The following is a 24,878-nucleotide window of genomic DNA, read 5'->3' as shown; positions in this document are numbered from 1 at the left end:
TCTGCTTTTAAACAGCTCTGCTATTGGGAGTCTTGTGTTTGGGCCTTCACTGTGCTGGGCGCTGCGCAGCCCTGGAATAACAGCCAGGGCTCGCAGCAGGTTGGCTGGGGCTGGAAAGCTGCATGTTAGCAGGAAATTAGTCCGGGGAAAGGCTTTGGAGTGTTGTGGTTCCCTCTGCTTGTAGTGTACAAGCGTGTGTTGAGAACTCGGCGAACGGCGCTTTTGCTGCTCCAGAAGAGGGCAGAGTTAAGGTTACACTCAGCAATGTCAGCATTTCCTATCTTCTGTGCTAATTGATGTTGTCCTAGCATAGCGTCGGTGTGTGCCACCTACCTGTGGCCGTGACATAGCTATGAGAAACAACAGGGCCCTGTGACAAGGTTTACTCCATCCTTTCCCAGTGTGTCCTGCCCCTTGGACTCACCGACACTTTGCCCACTAATCTGTCTCAGCTGGGACTACCTTCACCACGCCAGACCTCTGGGCAGCGGTGGATCTCGCCCTCGCTACTTGGTGATCCTGCTGGGCTGGAAAGGGAGTTTTAGACCATCGGGAGAGGGATGTTCCCGGCTTCGCAGTGGGACGCAGCGGGCTTGCTTCTAGCCCTGCAAGTCCCAAGCAAGAAGGCCTGGCAGTCTAGAAAAGCGACTCTTGGCTGCTTCTCGAGGCACTGATGGCTCTTCGGAGCCCTGCACAGCTGGACTCAAGGCAGCGAAGGGATCAGTCGCCAACTGGAGACTCCGCACAGCCCTGTACGGAGCCGCTCTGCACAGTCCTGCATCCATCTGAAAGTACAGGGGCAGACGTGAATCTGGCCAATCTGGGGCCAGCTAAGGACCCCAACTCTTGGGGAAAGTGGAGCCTCACAACCCCGTTCATCTAGGAGGAGAGGAAGATTGTGATCATTGGCACATGGTCTGGGGACGAGCCTTGGGTGGGTGGACTGTTACCGTCACCATGGGCTTTTGTACCTCCTTCGGCCAGCCGGGCACGAGGCAGGCATCTCTATGTCCCGCCACTCGCTTGCATGTGTCCTCCTGGTTTGCACAAGAAGCCAGGGTCCACGTGCACCATGCTCTCGTGAGCACTCAGAAGATGGCGGAGAGCAGGAAAACAGTCGGGATCAGAGAAGGGTCCATCCAGCCCAGTGCCCTGTCGCAGACGTGGCCAGCCCCAGCTGGTCCAGAGCAACAGCCCCCTTCTGGAACAAAAGGCCAGTGGGGGCAGGTTCCTCCTGAGCCCATAAAATGGGGGACTCACACCTGATGTTGGAGGGACTGTCCCATGGGTCATCAGCCTTATCTCATCTTATCATCGGCGTTTGGATCTGCTCTTGAATCCTGCTAAGCCCTTGGCTTCCATGATAACCTGTGGAACTCACTGCAACTAGGTAACCAGCAGTGTGAGAGTATCAACCCTTTTATCCACTTTGAATTTGGTGCCTCTTGCTTTCACTGCATGTTCCCTTGTTCTCTCATGAGAGAGAGTGAATAGCAGCCCCGATCTACCTTTTCTAGTATCTAGAAGATGCACGTTCTAGTGGGTCTGAGCGGGGGAGCCTGTGATCCAGGACTCTGAGTTCTTGTCCTTGCTTAGGGTGAAGACATTCTTCCCAGGGTGCTTAATCCATAGGATTAGGAGCCCCTGACTGCACCTTAGACTTGCTGTGCGATTTTATTCAAATCACTAAAATTGCCCCGTGCCTCAGTTTCCCCATCCATAAAATGGGGCAATGATACTCAAGCCACAGGGCTTAAGTGATGAATATTTGTAAAGAGCTTCAAGCTTCTCAGATGGAAGGTGCTATTGGCAGGAGCTGCTGGATTTTAGTCCAAGTGATGATTTGCCAATAGGATGAGTCACCCGGCCACGTGACTTTTCGGCCAGTTGTATAAGTGCACGCATATGACCTTCAGTGAGCCATATTCCAGTTAGCTGCTTCCCCACAACTGCCTTGCGTGTAAAGCAATGCAGCTGACAGAGAGGTCCCTATGTTAAGGAGCACATGGGAGCGAGTCACAGTCTGGGAATAAATCACTAATTCCACAGGGCTCCTTGCAGGCTGGTGGGGTTTCTGACGCAGCCCAGGGGACGATCAAGCCAACCCAGCCTGCTGTGATGCCAGTTTGGGCAACGGCATCGAGGGTTCGTGGGGCGCCCCAGCCCCCCATCTCAATGCAGTTAGCCACGTCTCCCCTCGTCCGGCGTGACAACCAGAGGGGACTAGGCTGGGCTAGGAGACCCAGCGGGGGCTGTGATGCCAGGAGCTGGCTGGCAGGCAGTGCAGAAGGGCTGGAGAGAGCTGGGGCCGCAGGAGCAGAGGAACCACCTTCCAGGAAGGAGGGCAAAGCAGAAGCCATCAAAGCCCCCTATGTGACGGGAGGGGACCCGATTCTCCCATGTGGGCCCAGCTCCACCAGTGTCCCCATCACTCAGCCCTGCAACCCCAGGGACTTGTCTTTGGCACATCCCGGCCATGGCCAGGCCTTGCTGCGGCTTCTCCACAAGGTGAGACTGTGCGATCTGCCCCCAGGCCGTCTTTGGCTCCCACCTTGACTCCAACCCCGAGCCCAGTCCCTAGGAACTGCACCTGTTAGGGGGCCGGGCTCAGCAGAAGCCCTTCAGCACGAGTCCTTTGCCAATTCAGGGCCAGGATCGCCTCCCTCCCCCAGGACTCCAGCCACATGGCCGCCCCCTTCAAACCCCTTCACTGACTCCCCCATCTCAAAGTGATGTATTCCCACCGCCCCCCAGCCTCGCTCAGATATTCATCCGCTTCTCCACCACACCCCAGGCCTTGTCCCTGGTGACCCCTCTAGCCGGACGCCCTGCAGGAACGGCGCCGTAAGGCCCCGCCTCTCCCCTCACCTGGACTCACATCCATGTGTCCACAAGCCGTTAGCCAGCTGCTCTTGCCACGGGTAGATTGTCCACAGATCTGGCGGCCCCACCGAGAGCGACAGTTGCCTGCCACTTGCATTTTAAGACCCTGCTGTCGGTTGTTTATCACTTTGCCAGATTTTACCAAGTCTGGCTGAAGTCCTCCATGCTTGGCGTCTGCTTCCGGCTGAAATTTTGGGGAATGTTTCAGCAAGAAATGTCTCAGCCGGTGCTAAGAACAAGATCAGAGGATTAGACTAAGATTGCCCGTTTTACTGCCAATTCCTGTCGCTGTTTGGTTGAAATGTGCTAACGCCTCCATGCTTTGGAGCAGGGCCTTGCAATTTGGCAGTGGGGCGGGGGAATGTGCCTTGGTGTCAGAGATCTGCCTTTTGCCGTCGTGGCGAAAATCCACCAACACTTGGTCCAGACTTTAAGAAGAAACCCGCTTGCACATGCTCGGTAGAGACTTGTTAGCATTTGACAGCTAAATTCTCAGAAGATTCCATCTGCACTGAGCACGCTCCAGCCCCACGGCTCCGACACTAGACCAGAGAGTCCAGGCACCATCCCCACAGAGCGACTGAGCATGCTCCACCCCAGGGCTGCAGGGCTGACTAAGACTTTCCCTGCAATTGCTGCTCTCGGCTGCTGAGGTGCCGGGACTCAGAGCAGAGACAGTGCCGTCCGTGCAGAGTGGCGAGGGGCAGAGACAAGCTGCCACAAGGTGCTGGGTGGGGGCATGGTTTCCGTCCCCTTGGCTGGTGCCCAAGATGCTGGAGAAGGAGGCAGCCCCACTCAAATGCAGCGGGGACAAGAACCAGACTGGGCTGGGGGTGGGGTAAAGGGTTGATTGGGCCAGGCAGCCTGGGCTGGGGAGAAACTCACCGTGATGGGGCTGAGCCATTGCGGGCATTGGCCGGGGCAGGCTTCTGGGGAAAGAGCGTCTCTAATTCCGAGATCACAGCCCGTCTCGTCATGCAGACGCCCCGGGGGGCCGAGCTGAGGTTGCGTGGCCAGGCTTTGTCCTGGCGTTTCCGAGCTCTGGGCTTTGCAGCCTCAGCACCGCTCCTCTCCTGCAGTTTGTTGTGTGGCAGATTGAACCGGGTGAATCAGATTGCAGGCCCCTCCCCGGCTAGCGATGCGAGTTTGGGAGCTCGCTGGGGCAGGGACCGTGCCTTCCCAGACTGCCAACGGCGCCGCTGGGCACTGCTGGGAGATGAATACATATTTTTGAGTGTGCGCATCAGGAGTTTACCCCCCAAGATATCTGACTGGATTATGGGGAATTTTGCACTCACGAGAGACGGACCTCTCCACACACAGCTCTGCCGGTGCCCCTCACTCCCGACCCACAGCCCCCTGCTAGCCCTGCCCCACACACACCCGACAATGTACCAACTTCCTGACCGGCAGTAGCGATGGCATCCAGCCCTTGGGAGTCTCTGGGCAGATACGGGGAAATAGTGCCCAGCTGCCGGGTGGTGGGCGATTTCTGCTGGGGACGTGGCTGGGACCGACTGGCGCCGCTTCTGACCAAAGTCACGGTGCAAAGCCTGCACCCAGAGCCACAGGGCTAGCCCCCTAACCTCTGGCAGCCCCTTGTCGGCCGAGATCCCCACATGCTGAGCTCAGCAGGGGCTTAGGAGCAGGAAGGATTAGTCTGTGTGCCGTAGCTCAGCCTGGAGCGGCGACCCCATCAGAACTCCCCGAGGGCCCGAACGCTTCCCGTTGGCTTCAGCGGGCCCCTCGCTGGGCTGCCTCAGCAGCGGGATAAGAACCGGGAGGCTGCGAGGGTTAGCAGACAGCTGTGCCTCAGTTTCCCCATCTGTGCCAGGAATGATGATGCTTTCCGCGCCTTGGGTCATTGCCACAAGTTACCAGGGGGCCTGGGGGATTCTCTGACCCTTTATAACCCCCACGTGTCCAAGGGAGCTGCTCCAGGAATGGCTTTGGGGCAGTTCTGTGGCCGGTGTCGTACAGCCGGTCAGTCTAGATGATCACCAGGGTCCCGCTGGCCTGGGAATCTAGGGATCTGTGCTGAATTAGTGACACGTCCCAGGAATGACAAACCTCCAGGGAACTGCCACTGCGGCAGGGAGTGGGTCAGTCCTTAGAAGGAAACAATGGGCCAGTGACCATGTGCGGTGCAACCGAACCTCTCCAGCTGCTTTCTGGCAGAGCCAAAACCCCAGCTGAGTTGCCTGGATTTTGTTCCCCTAAATGCCCCCTGCAGAGTGTGAGATCCACTCTCACTTCCCAGCCTAAGGCTTCGCGTTGCTGTGAGCTGTGACAGCTGCCGCCTTCCGCCCCAGAGGTAGCTGCATCTCCACAGCGAGCAGAGGGGCTCCTGTGGTGATCAACACTCTGTAAATGCCGAGGAGACTGAGCTCGCTTGGCAGCTTGTGCAGAGTGATACGGGCGAACGCTGGAGGGGCTGGTGAGCGAACCAGCCGGGCAGGGCCCAAGCCAAGAACAGGGGCAGCATCAGGGGGCTCGGCAGGGCCTGGCAGGGCCGTTCCCCTGCTCCTGGGGCATCCTCCCAGCCCCGCTCATTCCTGAGCGGGTCCCCTCACCGGGGCAGGGGGCGGAGTGGCCAGGAGGCAGGGGTGTGGCGTGTTAATTATAGATCCCCCCAGGTTCAGAGGGGAACAAGCTCAGACAGCCCAGGCTGCGGTGGAGGAGCCCTCGCCTCGCCCTCCCGCACGCCCCCCCCACCCCAGCTTTGAAAGGAAAACAACTCGCTGGATCCCAGCGACATCCCCTTGCGAGAGGCAGGAGCCCGACGGAAATGAATATCGCAGCTCGGCTTATGCCGGGCCGTCAGGGCAGCGGGAAGGAGGGCAGGCCTGATAAGGGGGCAGCTGAGCAGAATGGGGGGGGCGGGTAGCCCTGGGCCATGTACTAAGGGCTGGGGGCGAGGGAGACCAGAGGCTCCGAAGCCCCCTGCGCTTGCTGGGCTGTGTGTGTCCCAGCCCTGCCGGGCCAGCAGGCCGGGGTGAGCTGCAGTTCGGCATTTGGTCCAACGGCCCTCGGGCTGGTTCATCATTTTCAGATGAGTACGGAGAGTCCTCTCTTAATGAAAGTCCAGGCCCCTCCAGCTCAGCCAGCCACGCCTCCAGAGAGACCCTGCCAATTCCCAGAGTACCTGACCCCCACGCGCCCCCCCCAATCTCCCTCGCTCGCGCCATCCCCAGCACTCTCCGGAGCTGGGCAGCTCTGGGGACATGAAGCACGGAGAGACCACGGCCCAGAAAGGAACGGGAAGGAGCAGCTCGTGGTTCCTGTGCAGAGTCAGGGGACATGGGTCCTCGCCACAGGCCGAGGGTGATATATAATAGGGCCAACCTGGGGGCCTCACGCCCCCTCTTCGTGCCTCAGTTTCCCAATCTGGAAGCCCTGGGCTGTGATACCCTTGCCCCGTGTTGGGGCGGTGGGGTTCCTGCAGGAGAGGCTGGGAGCGCTTTGCGATCCCTGGAGAGGGCAGGTTACCACCCATGTGTCTGTATGCACACCGCTGCGCTCTGCTGGATGGAGTGAGAACGGCGCCACCGCGGGTCATGGGCCCTGCGCACGGGGATTCGCTAATGCAGGAGAGACGCTCATACGAGACCCTGGTCGTCAACGGCAGCTGCCCGGGTTCTGTAACCCAAGAACTAACCTATAGCCCTCTCCCTGCCAGGGCACCCAGTGGAGGAGCCAGGGTTAACCATGTCTCACTCCCTGCCCTTTGGCCTGAGCACAGGCCTGTCCAGCACGGCTCAGAGGCAGCAGCCACACCCCACCCCAGAGGTGGCTGCATTTTACTGAGCGCAGGAGCGACGGCTGGACTTTGTGTATTGCCAGTTAGTTTGTGGAGCACGTTGGGGGTCTTTGGATCCCCAGCGAGGGGAGAGCAGCTCTGCCTTTGGGAGTTAAAGGAGCTAGAGACATATATACATTGGCCAGACCCCATCCTGGGGGATACAGCAGGTTCTTACCTCTCTGGCACCGGGTGGGGCCAAGCCTCAGTTTCCCTGCTGGGCCCATGGTCTGCAGTCTCGTAGCTGGGTAAGTTCGTGCCTCAGTCCTCCAGCCAGAGGGCAGCCGCTCCCCTTCCAGGGCAAGGAGAGACCCTGACACAAGCCCCCTTTGACTGTCCCCACCCACAGCGTTCACCCCACTGAGGCAGGGTTCCAGCAAACATCCCCTCCCAGCCCCCATCCCGTCCCGTCCCCACCACTTGTATAGGTGCCCAGGGCCCCCCTCTGCTCCAGCCCGCACCCACCATGTCATGGCCACAGCCAGGTGCTACCCACTAGCGCAGGTCAAAACCTGCCCCCTGCCCCAGGGCTGCCCCAGAGCTCCTTGACCCACCCGCCTCCGGGGCACCCCCAAACCCTTTGGCTGCAGCTGGCCCTGGGTCAGGGCATACTCCCAGGCTTGGCTTGGGCCTGGTCTTGCCCAAGCAGACCGAGGAAGTTGCATTAGGTAGCTCTGCAGTCACCTGCTCCCTGGGACCCTGCCGCCCATCAGGCCCTGTGGACGACAGCCCCCAGAATGCCCTTGTTCTGGGCCATGGCCTCTGGGCTCCTTTAAAGGGCCCCCGTAGACCCCGCTGGAGGGGTGGAATGGACAGGAGCGGGGCCGGGTTGGGAGGGCTAAGGGGGCAGCAGCAGCAGGAGACTTAAGGACAAATGCAGCCCTAATCCGAGAGCCTCAAGCTGGGACACTGTCTCCCCACGGGATGGGGCAGGAGCCATCAGCCCAGGACTGGCCACAGCCCCGGAGAGGGCCAGCCCTGCCCTGGCTGTGGGGGGCCCCCACGGGGCTTTTCTCTCTCTGCGGCCGAGGAATCGTTCCGTGCACCGATCCCTGCCGGAGGGGAGGGGGCTGAGCCGGCTCGGGACGCCTCGCCCAGCTGCACTGGCCGGGTGGCAATCCGAGCTCAGCCTGCTGGTGGCAGAGAAGGGGGCATCTTGGGGGCGGGCTGTGAAGCCAGAGCCCACCGGGACACAGCCGTGATGCTTGTCGGGCATGGGCGTGGCAGCAGGAAGGCTCAGAGTCCATGGGGGAGGCAGAGAGATTGGAGGGGGAATCCGGGGTCGTCTGTAGCCGGGCGTCCCCGTCTTCTCTACCCTGTGGCCACCCGCCTGGGTGGGTTGTCGGTGAGGGTCGAACCTAGGACCTCTCCATCTAAGAGCAGGAGTCTCTCGTGCCTGCTGTGAAAGGGTGGCGTTAGCAGGAACAGAGACCAGCCGTGGGGTGGGGGAAGCCCTATATTGTATGAATGAGGGTTACCCCTCCCCGCCCCACTGAGCCCCGGCCCCTCCTCGGATAGATACAGGCTGGGCAGAGTTTGGTTTTTCTTTTTGTAATTTTGAAGAGTGATACTGATGTTTATTTGTAGTCGATTCAGACTGGCAGGGCTGTGGGAAGTTACAGAGGGTCGGACAATGCCGGGGGACGGGGGGAAGGAGGGGAACCAGTACTAGTTAATGGCAGTGGATGGTGAAGACTTGTTCTGGTCAAGTTCAAGTGCTACTGGCCAGTTGTGTGAAATCGACGTTTATCGACATTCACCCACAAAAATCGAATCCTTCCCAACCCGGCTCTACCGTGGGCAGATTCTCCCATTCTGGACACAGGGCGGGAAGGCCTGGACTGGTTTGTGGGGCCGCTCTCAGGACCTGGGGAGGAGCTGAGGGCAGAGGGCTGGGCAGCAAACCAGAGCTGGGGGCTGGGGCAGGCAGTCGGGGGTCCCCCCATGCCTGTCTCCGTGTCGGACCCCAGGCTGCTGCTTGGTGTGGAATGGGCACCATGATTCCAAGCTGCCACAATCGGCTTATTCCACCCCGAAGACCCTCTTGTCCTGACCCTCATAGGAGGAGAATCAATAAATCGTCCCTAAGGCCCCCGCCTTAGGCAGCTGTAGTATCAGGAGCCAGAAGGCCGGGCTGATCCCTCCCGTTCACACACACCCGGGCTGCAGCATCCCTTGACCTTGTTGCTGGAGGCTGATGGTGGGGCATCGGGAGGCAAGCCTGGGAGCTGGGGAGGAAATTGGCAAGCAGCCAGGGGTCTTCCTGGGGCTTTATCGCCGGGCAAGGTCGTTCGGCTCTTCTCCCACAAGGTAAACAGAGAACAGCCCCTGCTGCAAAAGCGCCTCCCTCCCCCAGGGAGGAGACATTCCAAGAATGTGCGGCACGCTGCAGCCCGCCCCGGGCACTGCCCACCCGGGGCCCGGGCTGAGACGCCGTGGAATCAAGGGCTGGGCTCAGCCGGGCCCCGCTCTGCAGGGGGGTACAAATGCCTGCCCCCAGCACCTTGTTGTAATAGCACCTGGGTGCCCAGGCTGTGCAGCCACCCGACGAGACACAGCCCCCGCCTCGAAGAGCTCGGGAGCTAAATAAACCGGGCAGGCAAAGAGTGGGAGGGGAAACTGAGGCACAGAGAGGGGACAGGGCTTGCCACAAGCAGAGCTGGGACTAGAACCCACTTTTCCTGATGCTCAGCCTGGTACATTAGCCATTGAGCCAGGCTGCCTGTAGGCTGAAGGGCCTGGCCGGCATTGTGTCTGAGCGCACGGCCCTGTAGAGCTCTGCCAAGAGGGGCAGGGCCAGACGTGGATCTCAGCAACGCTGGTGTCAACCCAGGGCACGGCTATGAACGAGTATTGATCCGTGATCCACTCACAGGCCAGGCCCCCAGCGTGCCAGGTGCTGTCTGAACCCAGAACAAGGAGAACTGCACTGCAGTTACTCCGGAGTCACACCCCACTCAGTGAGAACAGGATCAGGCCCTCGCAGGCTGCTTTCCCTCTTTGGATCGTGGGGGAAATTGAGGCAGAGTCATTCCTGGTGTAACGCTGTGTGACCTGGGAGGATTGACACCAGGTCTGGATTTGGATCCGTGTCTGGTGGGCCAGGAGAATCCAAAACCACCAGGGTGTCCTGATAAGGCAGAGCTGGACAGTATTTTCGTGTGTACAGAATACACCAGCCACACAACGGTCCCTCTCCCCTGCTCAACCCCCCATCCCTCTTCCCCCCAGACTGACCCGTAGCAGAGGGGGAGCCCTCGCTTGCGGGGTTGCCACGGCAGTGCAATAGTCGCTGATATTTCTACAGTATCTATCACTCCTCCCGGCATCTACTCGACCCACTAACACCACAGCAACTGCTTACACTCACCTCACCCACCAAGGAAAGGCAGCCACCTCTGGGGTGGATTCCGGCAGCTGATCAGCTGTGCAGGGACAGTACACAGGAGCATAGGGCAGGAGAATTCAGCAGCTGGTTGACCTCACAGGCACAGGGGCAGATTAGAAATAAGCGAGTGATTTTCTCTCTCTTACCATGGGGCTCTGCCATCAGCCCAGTGCCCCCTAGCACCATGCTGGGGCACTGGGGTCAGCATGAGCTGGAGAGGAGAGCGCCCCCTACTGAGTCACCCCCTGCACTCTCTGGAGCCGCTCCCCGCCCCTAGTTCTGGCACTGGTGTGAGCTGCATGGAGGCAGGGCCCTCCTTTGCCTCCTGCGTCTCTCGGGGCTCATTCCGGAGCTGAGCTGGGCTCGTGGAGCCAGGGGCTGGTCGCTTGGCCAAAGGCTTGCAAGTCCTGCCAGCAGCCTTTGGCACAGCAGGCTGGGAGGGGCTGCCAAGGGACCTGGCAGGGCCAGGCTCCCACCCCCTGTCCGGCAGCTCCCCCAGCGCACCGAGGGGCAGCTGCTCCTAGGCTGTGAGAGTTGACCCCGGCGGGCCCATCCCGCCACCATGCTCGGCACCTGGGTGGCAGGCTCCCTGGAGAGACCTGGAGGACCTCAGCTCCACCTTGCCCTCTCCCCAGTGCCCGGCTTCCCCAGAGAGCCCAGCGCCTGGAGGGGAGCAGCTGCTGCGACCAGCCCAGGCTGCCCCAAGGGAAAGACGGGAGCTCGCTGATGTGCCGTCCCCAGCCATCACCACCCCTGCCTCACTCGAGGGGGCTCAGAGGCTCAGGGTCCGTCTGGGCTCTTGGCTGCCCGTGGGTACCCACTGATGCCGGGGAGAGGAGGCGGCTCTCCTCGCGGTCCCATGAGGCCCCGGCCGTGCGCTGTGGGAGAAGAGGGCACGGGTGGGCTCGGGGACAGGGTTCCCGCACAGAGAGCCCCATGGCAAGGGGCAGAGAGACAATGCAGACAGGCGGCGGGGCCCGTGGGTGACACAGGACGGGGCAAGAGCGGACGCCCTGGGAAGGGCCTCGGTGGGGAGGGCAGGCCGCGGGGGCATCAGGCGGAGGAGGGCTGCGTACAGGGCCTGCACCAGCCCCAGTGCCCAGCTGCTACAGCTGGCTTCCTCCGCTCTCTCCCTTCTCCAGGGCAGTGGGCAGCCCCCTGGTCATGGACCCCAACAGCATCTGCCGGAAGACCAAGCGCCTGGCGGGGAAGCAGGCCGAGCTGTGCCAGACGGAGCCCGACCTCGTGCAGGAGGTGGCCAAGGGCGCCAGGCTGGGGGTGCGGGAATGCCAGCACCAGTTCCGCTTCCGCCGCTGGAACTGCACCAGCCACAGCAAGAACTTCGGCAAGATCCTGCAGCAGGGTAAGGCTGGCGGGGCCAAGGCGACCCCTGGGGCCAGGCTCCCCCCCGGAACCCCCAGGACAGCTGGAAACTCCCCCCGCCCCGTGCTGTTGCGGGAGGGGCTGGCCGGCGCCTAGAGACAGGGGGGCTGGGGAGTCGGAGCGGGGGCTCCAGTCTAAGGGAAAAGGGAGGGGGCCAAGCCCCACGGCGGAGGGAGAAGTGGGTCCCCACCTGTCTGGAGGCTATCAGAGGGGGCTGTGTGCGTGGGGCACAGATCAGCCTGTGCGTCAGTGTCCGAGTCAGGATCAGAGGGGGCTGTGTGCGTGGCTGTCACGGGGTCCCCGGGCGATGCTCTGGGACTGCTCCCCAGGAAGCCAGGCAGGGCTCTGGGGAAGTCTCCTCTCTGGGAGCAGCCTGTCTGCAGGACACACAGCTCACTCGGCTTCCCCCTTCCTGGGTCTGACCTCAGAGCATTCAGCCTCCTCTGCCCCTCCGTGCACTTCCCACAGCGAGTCCGCCCAGGTGGGGTCCTGGGGGGGCCAGAGGGTCCTGCCCCACAACTCCGCAGTCAGACGGGACTCTCAGCCAGCCAGTAAAACAGAAGGTTTATTAGACGACAGGAACATGGTCTAACACAGAGCTTGTAGGTGCAGAGAACCGGACCCCTCACCTTGGTCCATTTTGGGGAGCAGTGAGCCGGACAACCACGTCTGCCCTTCACTCCATGTCCCCAGCCAGCCCCAAACTGACTCCCCCTCCAGCCCCTCCTCCTCCGGGCTTTGTCCCTTTCCCCAGGCCAGGAGGTCACTTGATTCCTTTGTTCTCCAACCCTTTAGCTCTCACCTTGCAGGGGGGAAGGGCCCAGGCCATCAGTTGCCAGAAAACAGGGTGTCGGCCATTCTCTGTGTCCAGACCCCTGCACACACTTGCCCTCTAGGGCTCTGCAATGATCATACACCCTTACCCCACCACCCAGACACTCAAGAACTGCATAGGGGAAACTTAGGCACCCCCACACTATTCAGAGGAAACATTAAGAACAGTCCCACTTCATCACATCTCTCCCCCCTTCGAGATCGAACTGAGCGGGGTCACTTTAGCTGGTGACCTGGGGAAGTTCGAAGCCACCAGCGTTCCCAAGGAGGCCCCAGCATCTCTCCCGTTCCTTGATAGGAGTTACACCAGGCCTTTCCAGTTTCACGCCCTCCCTTAGGTCGGGAGTGGTCAATAGCATTTGCAGGCCGCATGTGGGAAGGTTTATGTGGCCCATGCCCTTTGGCCACCCCAAAACCTTAGGGGCTCAAACTGGGATTGGGTCTTCTCCCCAACAAGCTGGCCAAACACAGCCACTTGGTTAGAGGACTGTTTAACTTTCTTAACAGCTTTCACTTCATCTGAGACCCTCTCAAAGCTATCCACACTGGATCTTTCAACAGGAAAGTCAGTGGATCCATTCACAACAGAAAATTTCTGGCTGTTAGGAACTGAAACTTTCTTGATTAAATCACTTTCACACCCTTCAGTTGCAGTAAACTGCTTGCAAAGACTCCATGAGGATTCCTTTCCCTAGGGCTTTTCTATGCAACAATTCACCCCCACAGAAATTCTGCTCTTACCCTCTTTCCCTAGGGCTTGCTCTAGAGGAACACTTTCCTGAGCAACGACAGACTCTTTCTGGGTCTCCCTTACATCCAGAATTACCTCTGGCCCATCCGGCGGATTCCTACACAATCCCCTTTCAGGCAAACTTACAGACTTCCTAGATAAAAGGTCAGAAGCCTTCTCCTTCCCTTTGCCACACACAAGTTCAGGAATCTTTTCCTTCTTGCTACAGGTTTCCACACCCTCAGTAGGTAACACAATCACACACCTTCATGCTCTCCTTGTGCCCTGGCTAGGATCTCACCCTGATTAGACAGAGTTGCGACACCCTTTCCCAACAACACACTAGCAACAGGCAAAATACAAGCACCAGAATTGTCTGGTCTCGGGGATTTTACATAGACACTGACTGGATGCAACCTAGTTACAGGGCCGTTCTCCCGAGCAGACACAAACTTAGGACCGTTCCCTTCCTGGGCTTTAGCTGAATCCAGAGCCAACTCTGAGACAACTGCAAGACCCTCAACCATCACAGGCTGCAAGGCCCCTTCTGTCTGCTCCACAGACAAAGAAGAGCCGGACACACTTTCTCCTTTACCAGACACCCAGCTTGGGATCTCATTCCCCTGGTCCCAGCACACAAGGCTGGTCACAGAGAACTGCTTGGAGATCAGGGTAGCTCCCTCCATAGGCAAGTCAATACCCCAGACACACACAGACACGTTTCCTTCACTGTCACAATTCTCCACCCAGCTAACAGGTAAGGTCCAGGGACACTCATCTTCCACTCTCCTCGCCTTCCCACCCTGCTGACTAGACACAGCCATCAGCTCACAAGGCTGCCTAGGCTCATCCAAACTTTCCTTACCAAGCACCTTGCCACTCCCAACAGATCCCCTGCCCTGCCTGTGTCTCCCCCCACTCAGCTGGGGTCTTATCTCCCCCCTTGCTCAGCGCTGCCCTGGCTGTCCCAGTGGGGGTAGGCAGCGAGCTCCCTGCTTTCCTCACTGCATCAGAGCCAGCCTGAGCCCCCTGAGCCCCTTCTCCAGTGTGCAAGGGGGGCGGGGAGCATCTCTCTGTCCCACCCAGCCCCAGGGGTCTGGTTACAGGCAGGCAGGTAGCCTGAGCCTAGCCGCTCCTCCCTGCTGCCAGCCAGGTCATCTGCATTTTCACTGACCGTTTCCCTCTCCACCGATTGGTTCCCTGGATTCAAATTCAAACCCTTGGCAGTTACCGGAGCAGGGCCTAGATCCTGTCCCAAAGAGACACAGTCACCCCACAACAGGGTCTTGCAGCTGGTGTGCTGGAGAACCACAACGACCAGCCAGCCCAACCCCTCCTGGGTCTGCACAGGGATCTGGGTCATAGGCAGGGCAAGGGGCTTCGTCCCTGGGACCCTCACCCAGCTCACACAGCCCCTCAGCATCTGAGGCTGCACCACCCAGGGCCTGACAACAGTTCTCTCTGTCCCAGGATCTCGCGACCCCAGGAACGTCCCCCCATTGACCATCACCTTCTGCTCCCACTGGGGGTCCGAGGGGCCTGGCCCCAGGAAACTCCACACAGACATATAGGTTGGGGTCAGGAGTGGGAGCCTGTCCACCTCCCCACCCATCTGGCTGACGGAGTCTATGGCCTTGGGACCCAGCAAGGGAGCTAGACACTGGGGCTTTTCCGCAGGGTCCCCCTGGTTCAAATCGCCAGCCTGCTCAAAGGCAGTGAGGTGGCATCCACATCCCCCCCTCCTTAACCAGGGGCAGCAATTTAGTCTCGAGGTTCCCTGCGGAACTGGCCCCCCGGGGTCTATCCCCACTCACCCCTGGGGGGTCCCCTAGGCCTCTCCGCTCCCCCACCGCCAGTTCATGCTGCTGCTGCTTCTGCAGCTCTTTCTCGGGCTCTCGCTGTCTCTCACAGTCCTCTGGCTCTCTCGGACTCAGCTCCAATCCCATCCATCTCCGATTCCCCGATGGGGAGCCCGATCGTGAAGACCCCCGTCTGGTCGGGGACAGGAGTCTTGGCGATGCCTGGCTATCACTCCAGCTGCTCCCAGATCCTGCTATAGCCCCAGTTGGGGTCAGGAATCTGTCCCTGAGAGCAGCCATCCTTCTCCAGCTGCACGATTAACTGTGCTCTGGTGAACTTTCCAATGCTCAACCCTCTCTTCCTGCACAGGGTTACAATGTCCTTCTCAAGGAGACGGTGACAGGCCATCACTCCGCTCTTCCCAAGTTGTTGTAAACTCACAGGCCTGTGTGCTCTCAGCTCCCCACAGTTTCCAGGGAGAACCCCTAGTGTGCCAGCCCTTCTCGAGGTCACCGCCTCTTTGCCAGGGTCGAGCTGCAGACTCCTCCGCCCCTGGGACCGCTCGCTGCAAGCTCCCGGGGGACCCTCTTACTGCAAAAGTCCTTCTCTCTGGGTACACACACTTCCAGGGGTTAACCGCCCCCCGAAACCGTCTCTCTCTGAATCTTCAGCACGCCTGGTCCCCATCAATCCCCCTTCGTTTTACTGCTCCCCAGTCACTTACTGCGGGAAGCGCCGTCCACGGGGTGCAGTAGATCCCACCGCTGCCACCAGTTGTCACGGAGTCCCTGGGCGATGCTCTGGGACTGCTCCCCATGAAGCCAGACAGGACTCTGGGGAAGTCTCCTCTCTGGGAGCAGCCTGTCTTCAGGACACACAGCTCACCCGGCTTCCACCTTCCTGACCTCAGAGCATTCAGCCTCCTCCGCCCCTCCGTGCACTTCCCACAGCGAGTCCACCCAGGTGGGGTCCTGGGGAAGCCAGAGGGTCCTACACCCCAACTTCGCAGTCAGACGTGACTCTCAGCCAGCCAGTAAAACAGAGGTTTATTAGACGACAGGAACATGGTCTAACACAGAGCTTGCAGGTGCAGAGAACAGGACCCCTCAGCTGGGTCCATTTTGGGGGGCAGTGAGCCAGACAACCAGCTGCATTCATCACGGGGGTCCCTGCAGTCCCGCCGAGGGGGAGCCCTCAGAACCAGAGCCGGCCTGGCCTTACGAAGTGGGGTCACTGGCACATTTAGTGATTAACCGACCTCCCTGCGCCCGCTCCCCTGGGTGAGAGCCAGGCCACGGCGCAGGCCCCCGGGGGCGCCAGTTAGTGCTCCACGGTGCAGCAGGGCCGAAGGTTTACTGCCGGGACATGTCTCCCCGTGTTGTAATGAGCCAATTACCCGTGCTCCCAGCCACCGTGGGGCTTAATAATGCTCAAGAATGCCTCCGCGTCTGGCAGTGATTTACTGCGCCCCGAGGTGGCATGCCCCCCCCACGCCACTCCCTGCATGCGCCTGCGTGGAGGGCACCGGGGGCGGGGGAGGCTTGCAAATAGCTTGCACGCAGCCTGCAGGAGAGGGGCATGGGGGTAGAGAGGGCTGGCAGGGGGCCAGGGGGATCTGCCATGAGGAGGGGGCACTGGGATGGGCAGCGGGGGTTAGGGATGTAGTTTCGCTCCTGCCCTTGGCTGGTGCCTGGCCCAGTTGTAGCCAAGTCGGTCCCCCCACCCCCCACCCCCAGCCTGCAGAGCCCCGGTGTCATGTAGGCAGCTGCACGGGCGGTGTGCCACGGATGGCCGGACCTGGGGGGCGCTTGCCTCCTGCCACGGTGGGCTGCCCTGGCCCTGTGGGGCCTGGCTGTCCCTGGCCCTGTGTCGGGCCTGTCCGAGCACATGTGGGACCCCCACCCCCGGCCACCCTAGGGGACATCAAACCCCCCAACCTGTGCCCAGCTGGGGTGGGGGGGCCACAAGGGAATTTAGTGCCCCCTGGCTGCAGCTCAGCTGTCGCCCAAGCTGGCCCTACTGCATGTCCAGCCACTGCCCTCTACTGGTGGGACTCAGTGCTTCCACTGTGTGTCATAAGCCCTGTAGTGCTACGAGCTAATGGAGTGCTGGACCAGGCAGGGCGGCGTTTCCTGCTGTCTCTGAGAATGCCCCGAGGGCCCTGGGGGCAGCACAGTGACACCCTGGGCAACAGTGGAGACGCCATGTCCCAGCATGCAGTGCGGCTGAGCTGCCTGGATCGGCATGGAGCATTGCATGCTGGGAACTGTCACTTCCGAGGGCCGCAGCAGCACCTCTGGGCTACCCCAGCTAGCAAACCGCGGGAGCACCCGGGCCTGTGCATGCCACTGCCGGGTGCGCCCAATGAGACGCCCCCCTTCCCTTGGGGCTCCAGCTGCTGCAAAGGGGCTGGGGCATCCTGCATGTGTCTGGGGCGGCTCCCTGCTCTGGAGACATTTATCCCAGCAGGGCCAGTGCCCAGATTTCTCAGGCGATGCCCATTCCCACCCGCCCTGAGGCCAGTAAGTTCTCAGAGGGAGGCGTGCGCTGCCCCAGGGAACAGCAAAGACCCATCCCCACAAGCGTCAGGGCACTAAATGTGCCAGTGACCCCACTTCGTAAGGCCAGGCTGGCTCTGGTTCTGAGGGCTCCCCCTCGGCGGGACTGCAGGGACCCCCGTGATGAATGCAGCACCCACGCTTGCCTTTGCTCCATGCACATGTACCGTGCTGGTCAGCCGCTGTGTCCACCACCCGGCCTCACCCGGCCACAGCCCCGAGCCAGCAGCCCTCCCCTCCCACAGGCTCTTGTAGGAAGCAGTGAGGGGCAGCAGCTTGTGCTGTGACCCCCACTCCAGCCCTGTGGGGGCCGTGGATCTGCCTTAGGACAGGGAAGAGAAGGAGGAACCCACCCTGCCCTCCTGCCCCTGCCATGATCTCCCAAGGGGAGAGGTGGGAGCCCTGTCCCACACACCAGCTTTCCCACCGGGAATGACGTGGGGTTCTCCCGTTGGTAGGACCATGGACCTGCAGCTCTGGGGGCTGCGGTGGCGCCGGGGAACGTCCCAGCTCAGAAGGATGAGAAATGCCAGCTCAGGACTCCTGGATGGGGCCCCGTGGGACCAGCATGGCTGAGCTCCCCCGCAACCCCTGCATCCAGCCCCGAGCAGGCAGCCGACGAGCGCCGAGCCGTTAGAGACACAGCCAGTGTTGCTGGAATGCCGTCAAGCGATGGAGAACCCAGCCCAGGCCGCCAGGGGGTCCAATGGGTAACTCCTGTCCCCGTTAAACATTTGCACCTTACGTCTACTCTGAGTCGCTCTAGCATAAGAACATCAGAGCGGCCAGACTGGGTCAGACCAAGGGTCTATCCAGGCCAGCGTCCTGTCTGCACACAGTGGCCAACACCGGGTGCCCCAGAAGGAGCAAACCTAACAAGTAATGATCAAGTGATCTCTCTCCTGCCGTCCATCTCCACCCTCTGACAAACAGAGGCGAGGGACATCATTCCTTACCCATCCTGGCTAATAGCCATGAATGGGCTTAACCTCCATGAATTTATCTAGTTCTCTTTTAAACCCTGTTATAGCCCTAGCCTTCACAATCTCCTCAGGCAAGGAGTTCCACAGGTTGACTGTGCGCTGAGTGAAGAAGAACTGCTTTTTATCTGTTTTAAGCCTGCTGCCCATTCATTTCATTGGGTGGCCCATAGTTCTTATATTATGGGAACAAGTAAATAATTTTCCTTATTCCCTTTCTCCACACCACTCATGAGTTTATAGACCTCTATCATCTCCCCCCTTAGTCTCCTCTTTTCCAAGCTGCAAAGTCCTGGCCTCTTTAATCTCTCCTCCGATGGGACCCGTTCCAAACCCCTGATCATTTTAGTTGCCCTTCTCTGAACCTTTTTCAATGCCAGCATCAGCTGCTGGGTCTCGTTAGCCCTTCATCTGCTAGGTCAAAGCACCATCAGCTGTCAGAGATCGCCTTCCCGGGCAGGTCCTTCTGAACGCTGATCAGTCACCGCTCAGCCTTCCCTTGGATACCTCGCCAGGTGGAGCCGGCGCGGCTCTCGCTCTCGGGCAGGTTTTCCAGCCCTCGCCTGGGCGCCCTTTTCTGAGCCCTTTCCCATGAGGCGCCGTTCTGGACGTGGGGCCTCCAGGTGGGTCCTGGTCTGGCTGATGCCATGTGCCGAGGTGACGCCGGCTCCAGGACACGTTCCCTACATGCACGGCCGAAGCTCATGCTCGCCCTTCTGGACGCAGAGCACGCCGTGGGGAGCTCACCAGGATGCCTGGGTCCTGTGCAGAGTTGCTGCATTGAGGGGTCTGCCCCACGCCTGAGCTAGGTTCTGCGTTAGCAGGCACAGGACTGGCCCTTTGGCCGTATGAGACGGCACAGCGGAGACCCAGGTGCGGAGCAGCAAGCGTAGACAGCTTGGTGTCTGGAAACCAGTGAGTGGGGACCCCCTGCTTTGAGAACAGCAGAGTCTGGGGGCTCTGATCCCCTTGGGCGACCGCTTCTGGGTGCTCTGTGCCCAGATGCCATGGTGACAGGCCCAGTGCAAATGCATCTGTGAGGCAGGTCAACTCCGTCGCCACATCCCCTCCCCTGGCTCCCCACGCCCCGGGCCTGCGCCAGTCACAGTGGTGCCCCTCCTAGCCCGCTCTCTTGTCTCCGAGCACGTCGTCTTTAGCCCAGGGCTGGTCTCTCCCTGGGCATCTGGGCATCGCCTGGTCCGATGGGGGTGGCTATCCTGAACGAGGACCCACGGGGCTAGTGCAGTGTCCCCCATGGCCAGGCCCCACAGCCCCACCGGGGCCAGGAGTTGGGCTCCCACATGGGCTGCAGAGGGAGGGCTGGGGGCCCTGCCGAGTGCTGGATGGGCCCCAAACCCTGCATAAGTGCCGCAGTGCCAGAGCAGCAGCCGAGGGGGTGATGCTGCTCGAATCGTTCGCTGGGGCTGCTGGAGCAGGTCCGGGCAGGGGAAGGATGCTTGGAATTCGTGTCCCGGAGCAGAGATGGGGAGAACACGCTCATCAGAAATAATCCCGCAGGGCGGAGGCTGCTGCTTGGAGAGTGAGGGGGGTGTGTGAGCGCCCCAGCATCGCCCCATGGGGAGGCACCGGGCAGGGCAGCCTGGCACGTGCCCCAGGAGGGGGGTGGGCCCCAGTGGGGCCTCCCCAGCTCCGTCACCTCCCAGCCAGCCCCCGGTTGGACTCTCAGACTTTGCAGCTCTGGGGCAGGGGGGAGCTGAGGCCATCTGGGGCATTAGCTGCCGGGATCTCCTGGCGCCCCCTGCGGGCTCAGAGCCGTCACTGACACAATGCTGAGCTACTCGCATCTGCCCTCTACTGGCTGCAGTCAGCACCACTCAGCTGAGGGTCAAAGTCCCTGTACTGCTTGTAACTAATGGGGAGTTGCCTTTAGCTCGAGGTGGGGACCCATGCTTTTGGGGGCTCAGGGAGTTGGGGTGGGAGGGCAAGAGAGGCGTTGATTCCGTGGTTGGGGTGCTGCACACGGGGACAGCCTCTGGCGACTCTGATCTATGCCCCCCCCCTCATTGGCTCCAGGAAGTGCCCCTGGGGTGGGGGATGGGGTTAACCCTCCTTGGAGGGACTGCGTGGGGGGGCTCTGGGACAGTGAAGGGAACCTGGCCAGGCTGGACAAGCTGCAGCATCCCCCCAGCTGCCATCCTGCCTCAAAGCATTAGTGTAACCCGCCTCGCAGCCCCAACCCCGAGCCCCTGTCCCCACCTGCCCCACAGAACCCCCCTGCCCCCGCCCCCGCCCCTGAGGTCCGAGAGTGACCAGTGAGCCCCTGTGCAGAGGGAGGCCTCATGGTGGGGGTGTTACATTTTCCAAGCCTCTTTCTCCCGGCAGAGCCTTTTGCAAACCAGACACAGGGACCCCCCCCACCCCCAGTGACAGGAGACCAACAGCCACCTCTGGGGCAGCACAGGGTGCCCGCTGCACAGCCCACGGCAGCCTGGGGCAGGAAGGGAAGATGCCAGGGCAGGGGGGAGGGTTAGAGTGGCATTGCCCGAGCCGGGAGGGGGGGTCACACCCCAGCCCCTGGCAAAATCCCCCCCAGGGGTACCCGCCAGCCAGTGCCCCCTGCAGCACAGCGCCCCCTCGCGTTGCTTGCCGGCAGGTTGCCTCCACCGCCCTGGGGGCAACCGGCTAATGCTGCTTCCCCCCCCCCCCCAGATATCCGGGAGACGGCCTTCGTCTACGCCATCACCGCGGCCGGCGTGAGCCACGCCGTCACCCAGGCCTGCAGCATGGGTGAGCTGCTGCAGTGCAGCTGCGAGGGGACGCGGAGCCGGGCTCCCCCGCTGCCCACGGCCGGCCCGGGCCCCGAGGGCTCCACCTGGGAGTGGGGTGGCTGCGGGGACGACGTGGAGTTCGGCTACGAGAAGTCCCGGCAGTTCATGGACGCCAAGCGGAAGAAGGGCAAGAGCGACATCCGCACCCTCATCGACCTGCACAACAATGAGGCCGGGCGCCTGGTAAGCCCACCGCCAGGCCGGGCCGGCCCCCCTACCCCATCCTCCCCACCCGACGGGCAGGGCACCTGCCAACCACACTTCCGCTGCCCTGCCACCGCCGGGCCGGCCCCCCTACCCCGTCCTCCCCACCCGACGGGCAGGGCACCTGCCAACCACACTCCCCCTTGCCCTGCCACTGCCAGGCCAGCCCCCTTACCTGTCCTCCTCATCCCCGCCCCACCCGACGGGCAGGGCACCTGCCAACCACACTTCCCCTGCCCTGCCACCGCCGGGCCGGCCCCCCTACCCCGTCCTCCCCACCCGACGGGCAGGGCACCTGCCAACCACACTTCCCCTGCCCTGCCACTGCCAGGCCAGCCCCCTTACCCCGTCCTCCCCACCCGCTGGGCAGAGCACCTGCCAACCACACTCCCCCTTGCCCTGCCACTGCCAGGCCAGCCCCCTTACCCCGTCCTCCCCACCCGCTGGGCAGGGCACCTGCCAACCACACTCCCCCTGCCCTGCCACTGCCAGGCCAGCCCCCTTACCCGTCCTCCTCATCCCCGCCCCATGCAATGAGCAGGGCACCTGTTAACCACACTCCCCCCCTTCTCTGCCACAGCCCAGCCATGCTGCCCACCAAGTACCATCCCCCCGCCCTGCTACACTGCCCATGAAGTTCCACCCACCCACCCTGCCCGGCCACACTGTCCACTGCATACCAACTCCTGCCACGGCCCGGCCATGCTGCTCACTGAGTACCAATCCCTGCCCTGCCATGATCCTGCCCAGCCGTGCTGCCCACCAGGTACCACCCTCCCCTGCCACAGCCCTGCCTGGCCACGCTGCCCACTGAGTACCAACTCCCCCCCTGGCCCTGCCATAGCCTGGCCATGCTGCCCACCAAGTACCATTCCCCTGCCCTCCACGCTGCCCACTGAGTGCCAACCCCCGCCCTGCCATGGCGCTGCCCAGCCACACTGCCCACTGAGTGCCAACCCCCGCCCTGCCACGGTGCTGCCCGGCCACGCTGCCCACTGAGTGCCAACCCCCGCCCTGCCATGGCGCTGCCCAGCCACGCTGCCCACTGAGTGCCAACCCCCGCCCTGCCATGGCGCTGCCTGGCTACGCTGCCCACTGAGTGCCAACCCCCGCCCTGCTACGGTGCTGCCCGGCCACGCTACCCACTGAGTGCCAACTCCCCCCAGCCCTGCCATGGCCTGGCCATGCTGCCCACCAAGTACCATTCCCCTGCCCTGCCACGCTGCCCACTGAGTGCCAACCCCCGCCCTGCCATGGCGCTGCCCAGCCACGCTGCCCACTGAGTACCAACCCGATGGCCCTCCAGTACTGCACTGTCCAGGCACAGCCGCACGCTGCCCTCCAAGCATGCACCATGTACCACACCTAGGTGCTCCTTTGCTTGACACCCACCAGCACACACCCACCTTCCCCCGCCAACAATTCCCTCCCCCATGACCCTCCCTCCCCGGCAGGGTGCCTGCCCGGCCCTGGAAAGCCTGACACCCACCCCAGTTCTAAACCCCCTGCCTCAAATCTGCTCCGGCCCTTGCTGCAGAACCAAGTTTTATTCTTCCCAAATCAGGCTCACTTAGTGACCTCAGCCCCACTCTCCTGCCTGGGCACTGCCCGTGCCCAGCCCCCTGCCAAGCTCTCCCTGGCCCGGTGCCCATCCCCAGCCGTGCCCCGGGCTGGCTCTGGTGGGCACTGGTCCAGTCTCTGCTGGCAGGTGGCTGGTGAGGTTGGGTCCAGCTACCCTTATGGCCCCCCCCGGACACTCCTGTCCCCCCGTGCTGTCCAGCACCCGGTACACCCCCCTCCTTTGGGGGGGCTGGCGTCCCGGTGGGGTTTGATGAGAGGCTCTGGGCAGAGGCAGGAGCGGGGGGGCAGGGCGGGGGCCAGGGGGCCAGGCAGGGGACCCCAGTGCGGGGCGGGGGGGCCGGAGCCGGCCCCCGCTGAGCGGCCCTGTCTCCCCCAGGCTGTGCGGAGCTACACGCGGACGGAGTGCAAATGCCACGGCCTGTCCGGCTCCTGCACCTTGCACACCTGCTGGAAGAAGATGCCGCACTTCCGCGAGGTGGGCGACCGCCTGCTGCAGCGCTTCAACGGGGCCTGCCAGGTGATGGGCGCCAACGACGGGAAGACGCTGCTGCCCGTGGGCCGCAGCCTCAAGCCCCCCGACCCCCAGGACCTCGTCTACTCGGCCGACTCGCCCGACTTCTGCGCCGCCAACCGCAAGACGGGCTCGCCGGGCACGCGGGGCCGGGTGTGCAACGGCTCGGCCCCGGGCGTGAGCGGCTGCGACCTGCTGTGCTGCGGGCGCGGGCATCGGGCCGAGACGGTGGTGCTGGAGGAGAGCTGCCTCTGCCGCTTCCGCTGGTGCTGCGTGGTGCAATGCCGCAAGTGCCGCGTGCACCAGGAGCTCAGCCTGTGCCTCTGAGCCGGCCGGGGCCCCTCTCCCGGCCGCGGGCGCTGGGGCAGGGTCTCTGTCCAGCCCCCGGGGAGGGGCTGGGTCGCGCCCCCCCTGCCGGCCAGGGGCCCCGAGGCCTGGGGGCCGGGCTGCGTCGGGGGGCGACGCACACAGACTCAGCGGGGATGCGGCCGGACTCCCTCACCGGCGAACCCGCATCAGGCCAGGGTGGCGCCCGGGCTGCCCCCTCCCGGCCGCCTCCTCGGGCCCCGGCCGCCACCGGGCCAGGGGCTCCGTGGGCACGGGGGTGACACTAATAAAGATATTTCAACAGAGTCCTGCCCCCTTTCCTGGAGCAGGGCTGCGGAGGGGACGCCAGCTTTGGCCACACCCCAGAAGGGGATGCTGGCTGGGGGGCAGCCAGCTGCGGCCGTGCCCCAGAGGGGACCTTCTCCGGGGGCACCCACACATTGCCACACCCTGCAAGGGAGATTCGTTCGGGGCCCAGCCGGTTCATGAACTGAACATACCCTTGGTCCAGCCCACGTCTGCCCCGGCTCCTGGGCGCGGCTCCCCCCGAACCGCTCACTCAAGCTGATTAGTCCCGGGGGCTCTGTCCCCCCTGCGGCCATGCTGAGCCCCAAGCCACAGGGGGCCCGCGGGGGGGCGCCGTGCTGCAGGGAATGGCGCGGGTGACTCAGTAGGGGGCGCTCTCCGCTCCGAGGCGACATGGACCCGGCGCGCCCCTCGAGGTGCATCTTTCACTCGCAGCAAACAAGTCAGGCCCCCCCCGTAACGAGCCCAGGCCACAGCTCACTCCTGCCAAGCTCCTCACTCCGGGGCCTGGCTCATTTCCAAGGGGGGTGTTGATCGCCGGTACCGCTGCCAGCTCGCGCCCCCTCCAGCCAAGGAGCTCCCCCCATCTCCACTGCCCCGAGGTGGGAATGGAGGCAAAGCCACCTGCTCGAAGGCGGCCTGGAGAGTTAGCAGCAGAGCCAGGCCTAGACCAGGGCGAGATTTTTCAGACCCATCGGTGGTTCGAGGGAAATGCACTTTCTGGCCCCCCAGGACTGTCTGAAGACGGCCAGCGGAAGTAGCTGGGGCTCTGTGTTGCCTTCCCCGGCCCCCTGGCCCCTTTATA

At 62.4% G+C, this 24,878-nt stretch overlaps 1 protein-coding gene across 2 annotated transcripts in view; it reads left to right on the top strand.

The window, feature by feature from the left end:
• WNT6 (Wnt family member 6) overlaps positions 1-24,037 on the top strand; it is a 30,570-nt gene extending 6,533 nt beyond the window's left edge. For both annotated transcript variants that reach the window (XM_073304680.1, XM_073304681.1), the window contains exons 2-4: positions 11,213-11,433; positions 21,026-21,327; positions 23,306-24,037. In XM_073304680.1, coding sequence (XP_073160781.1) covers positions 11,213-11,433; positions 21,026-21,327; positions 23,306-23,767 — 985 coding nt within the window. In that variant the 3' untranslated portion in view covers positions 23,768-24,037. The remainder of the gene's footprint in view (positions 1-11,212; positions 11,434-21,025; positions 21,328-23,305) is intronic.
• The last annotated feature ends 841 nt before the right edge of the window (positions 24,038-24,878 follow it).

This window comes from Lepidochelys kempii, chromosome 11 (assembly GCF_965140265.1).
Source record: "Lepidochelys kempii isolate rLepKem1 chromosome 11, rLepKem1.hap2, whole genome shotgun sequence".
Classification (NCBI taxonomy): Eukaryota; Metazoa; Chordata; order Testudines; family Cheloniidae; genus Lepidochelys; species Lepidochelys kempii.
The sequence above is the reverse complement of the archived record's forward strand: the minus strand, read 5'-3'. Positions and strand labels throughout refer to the sequence as shown.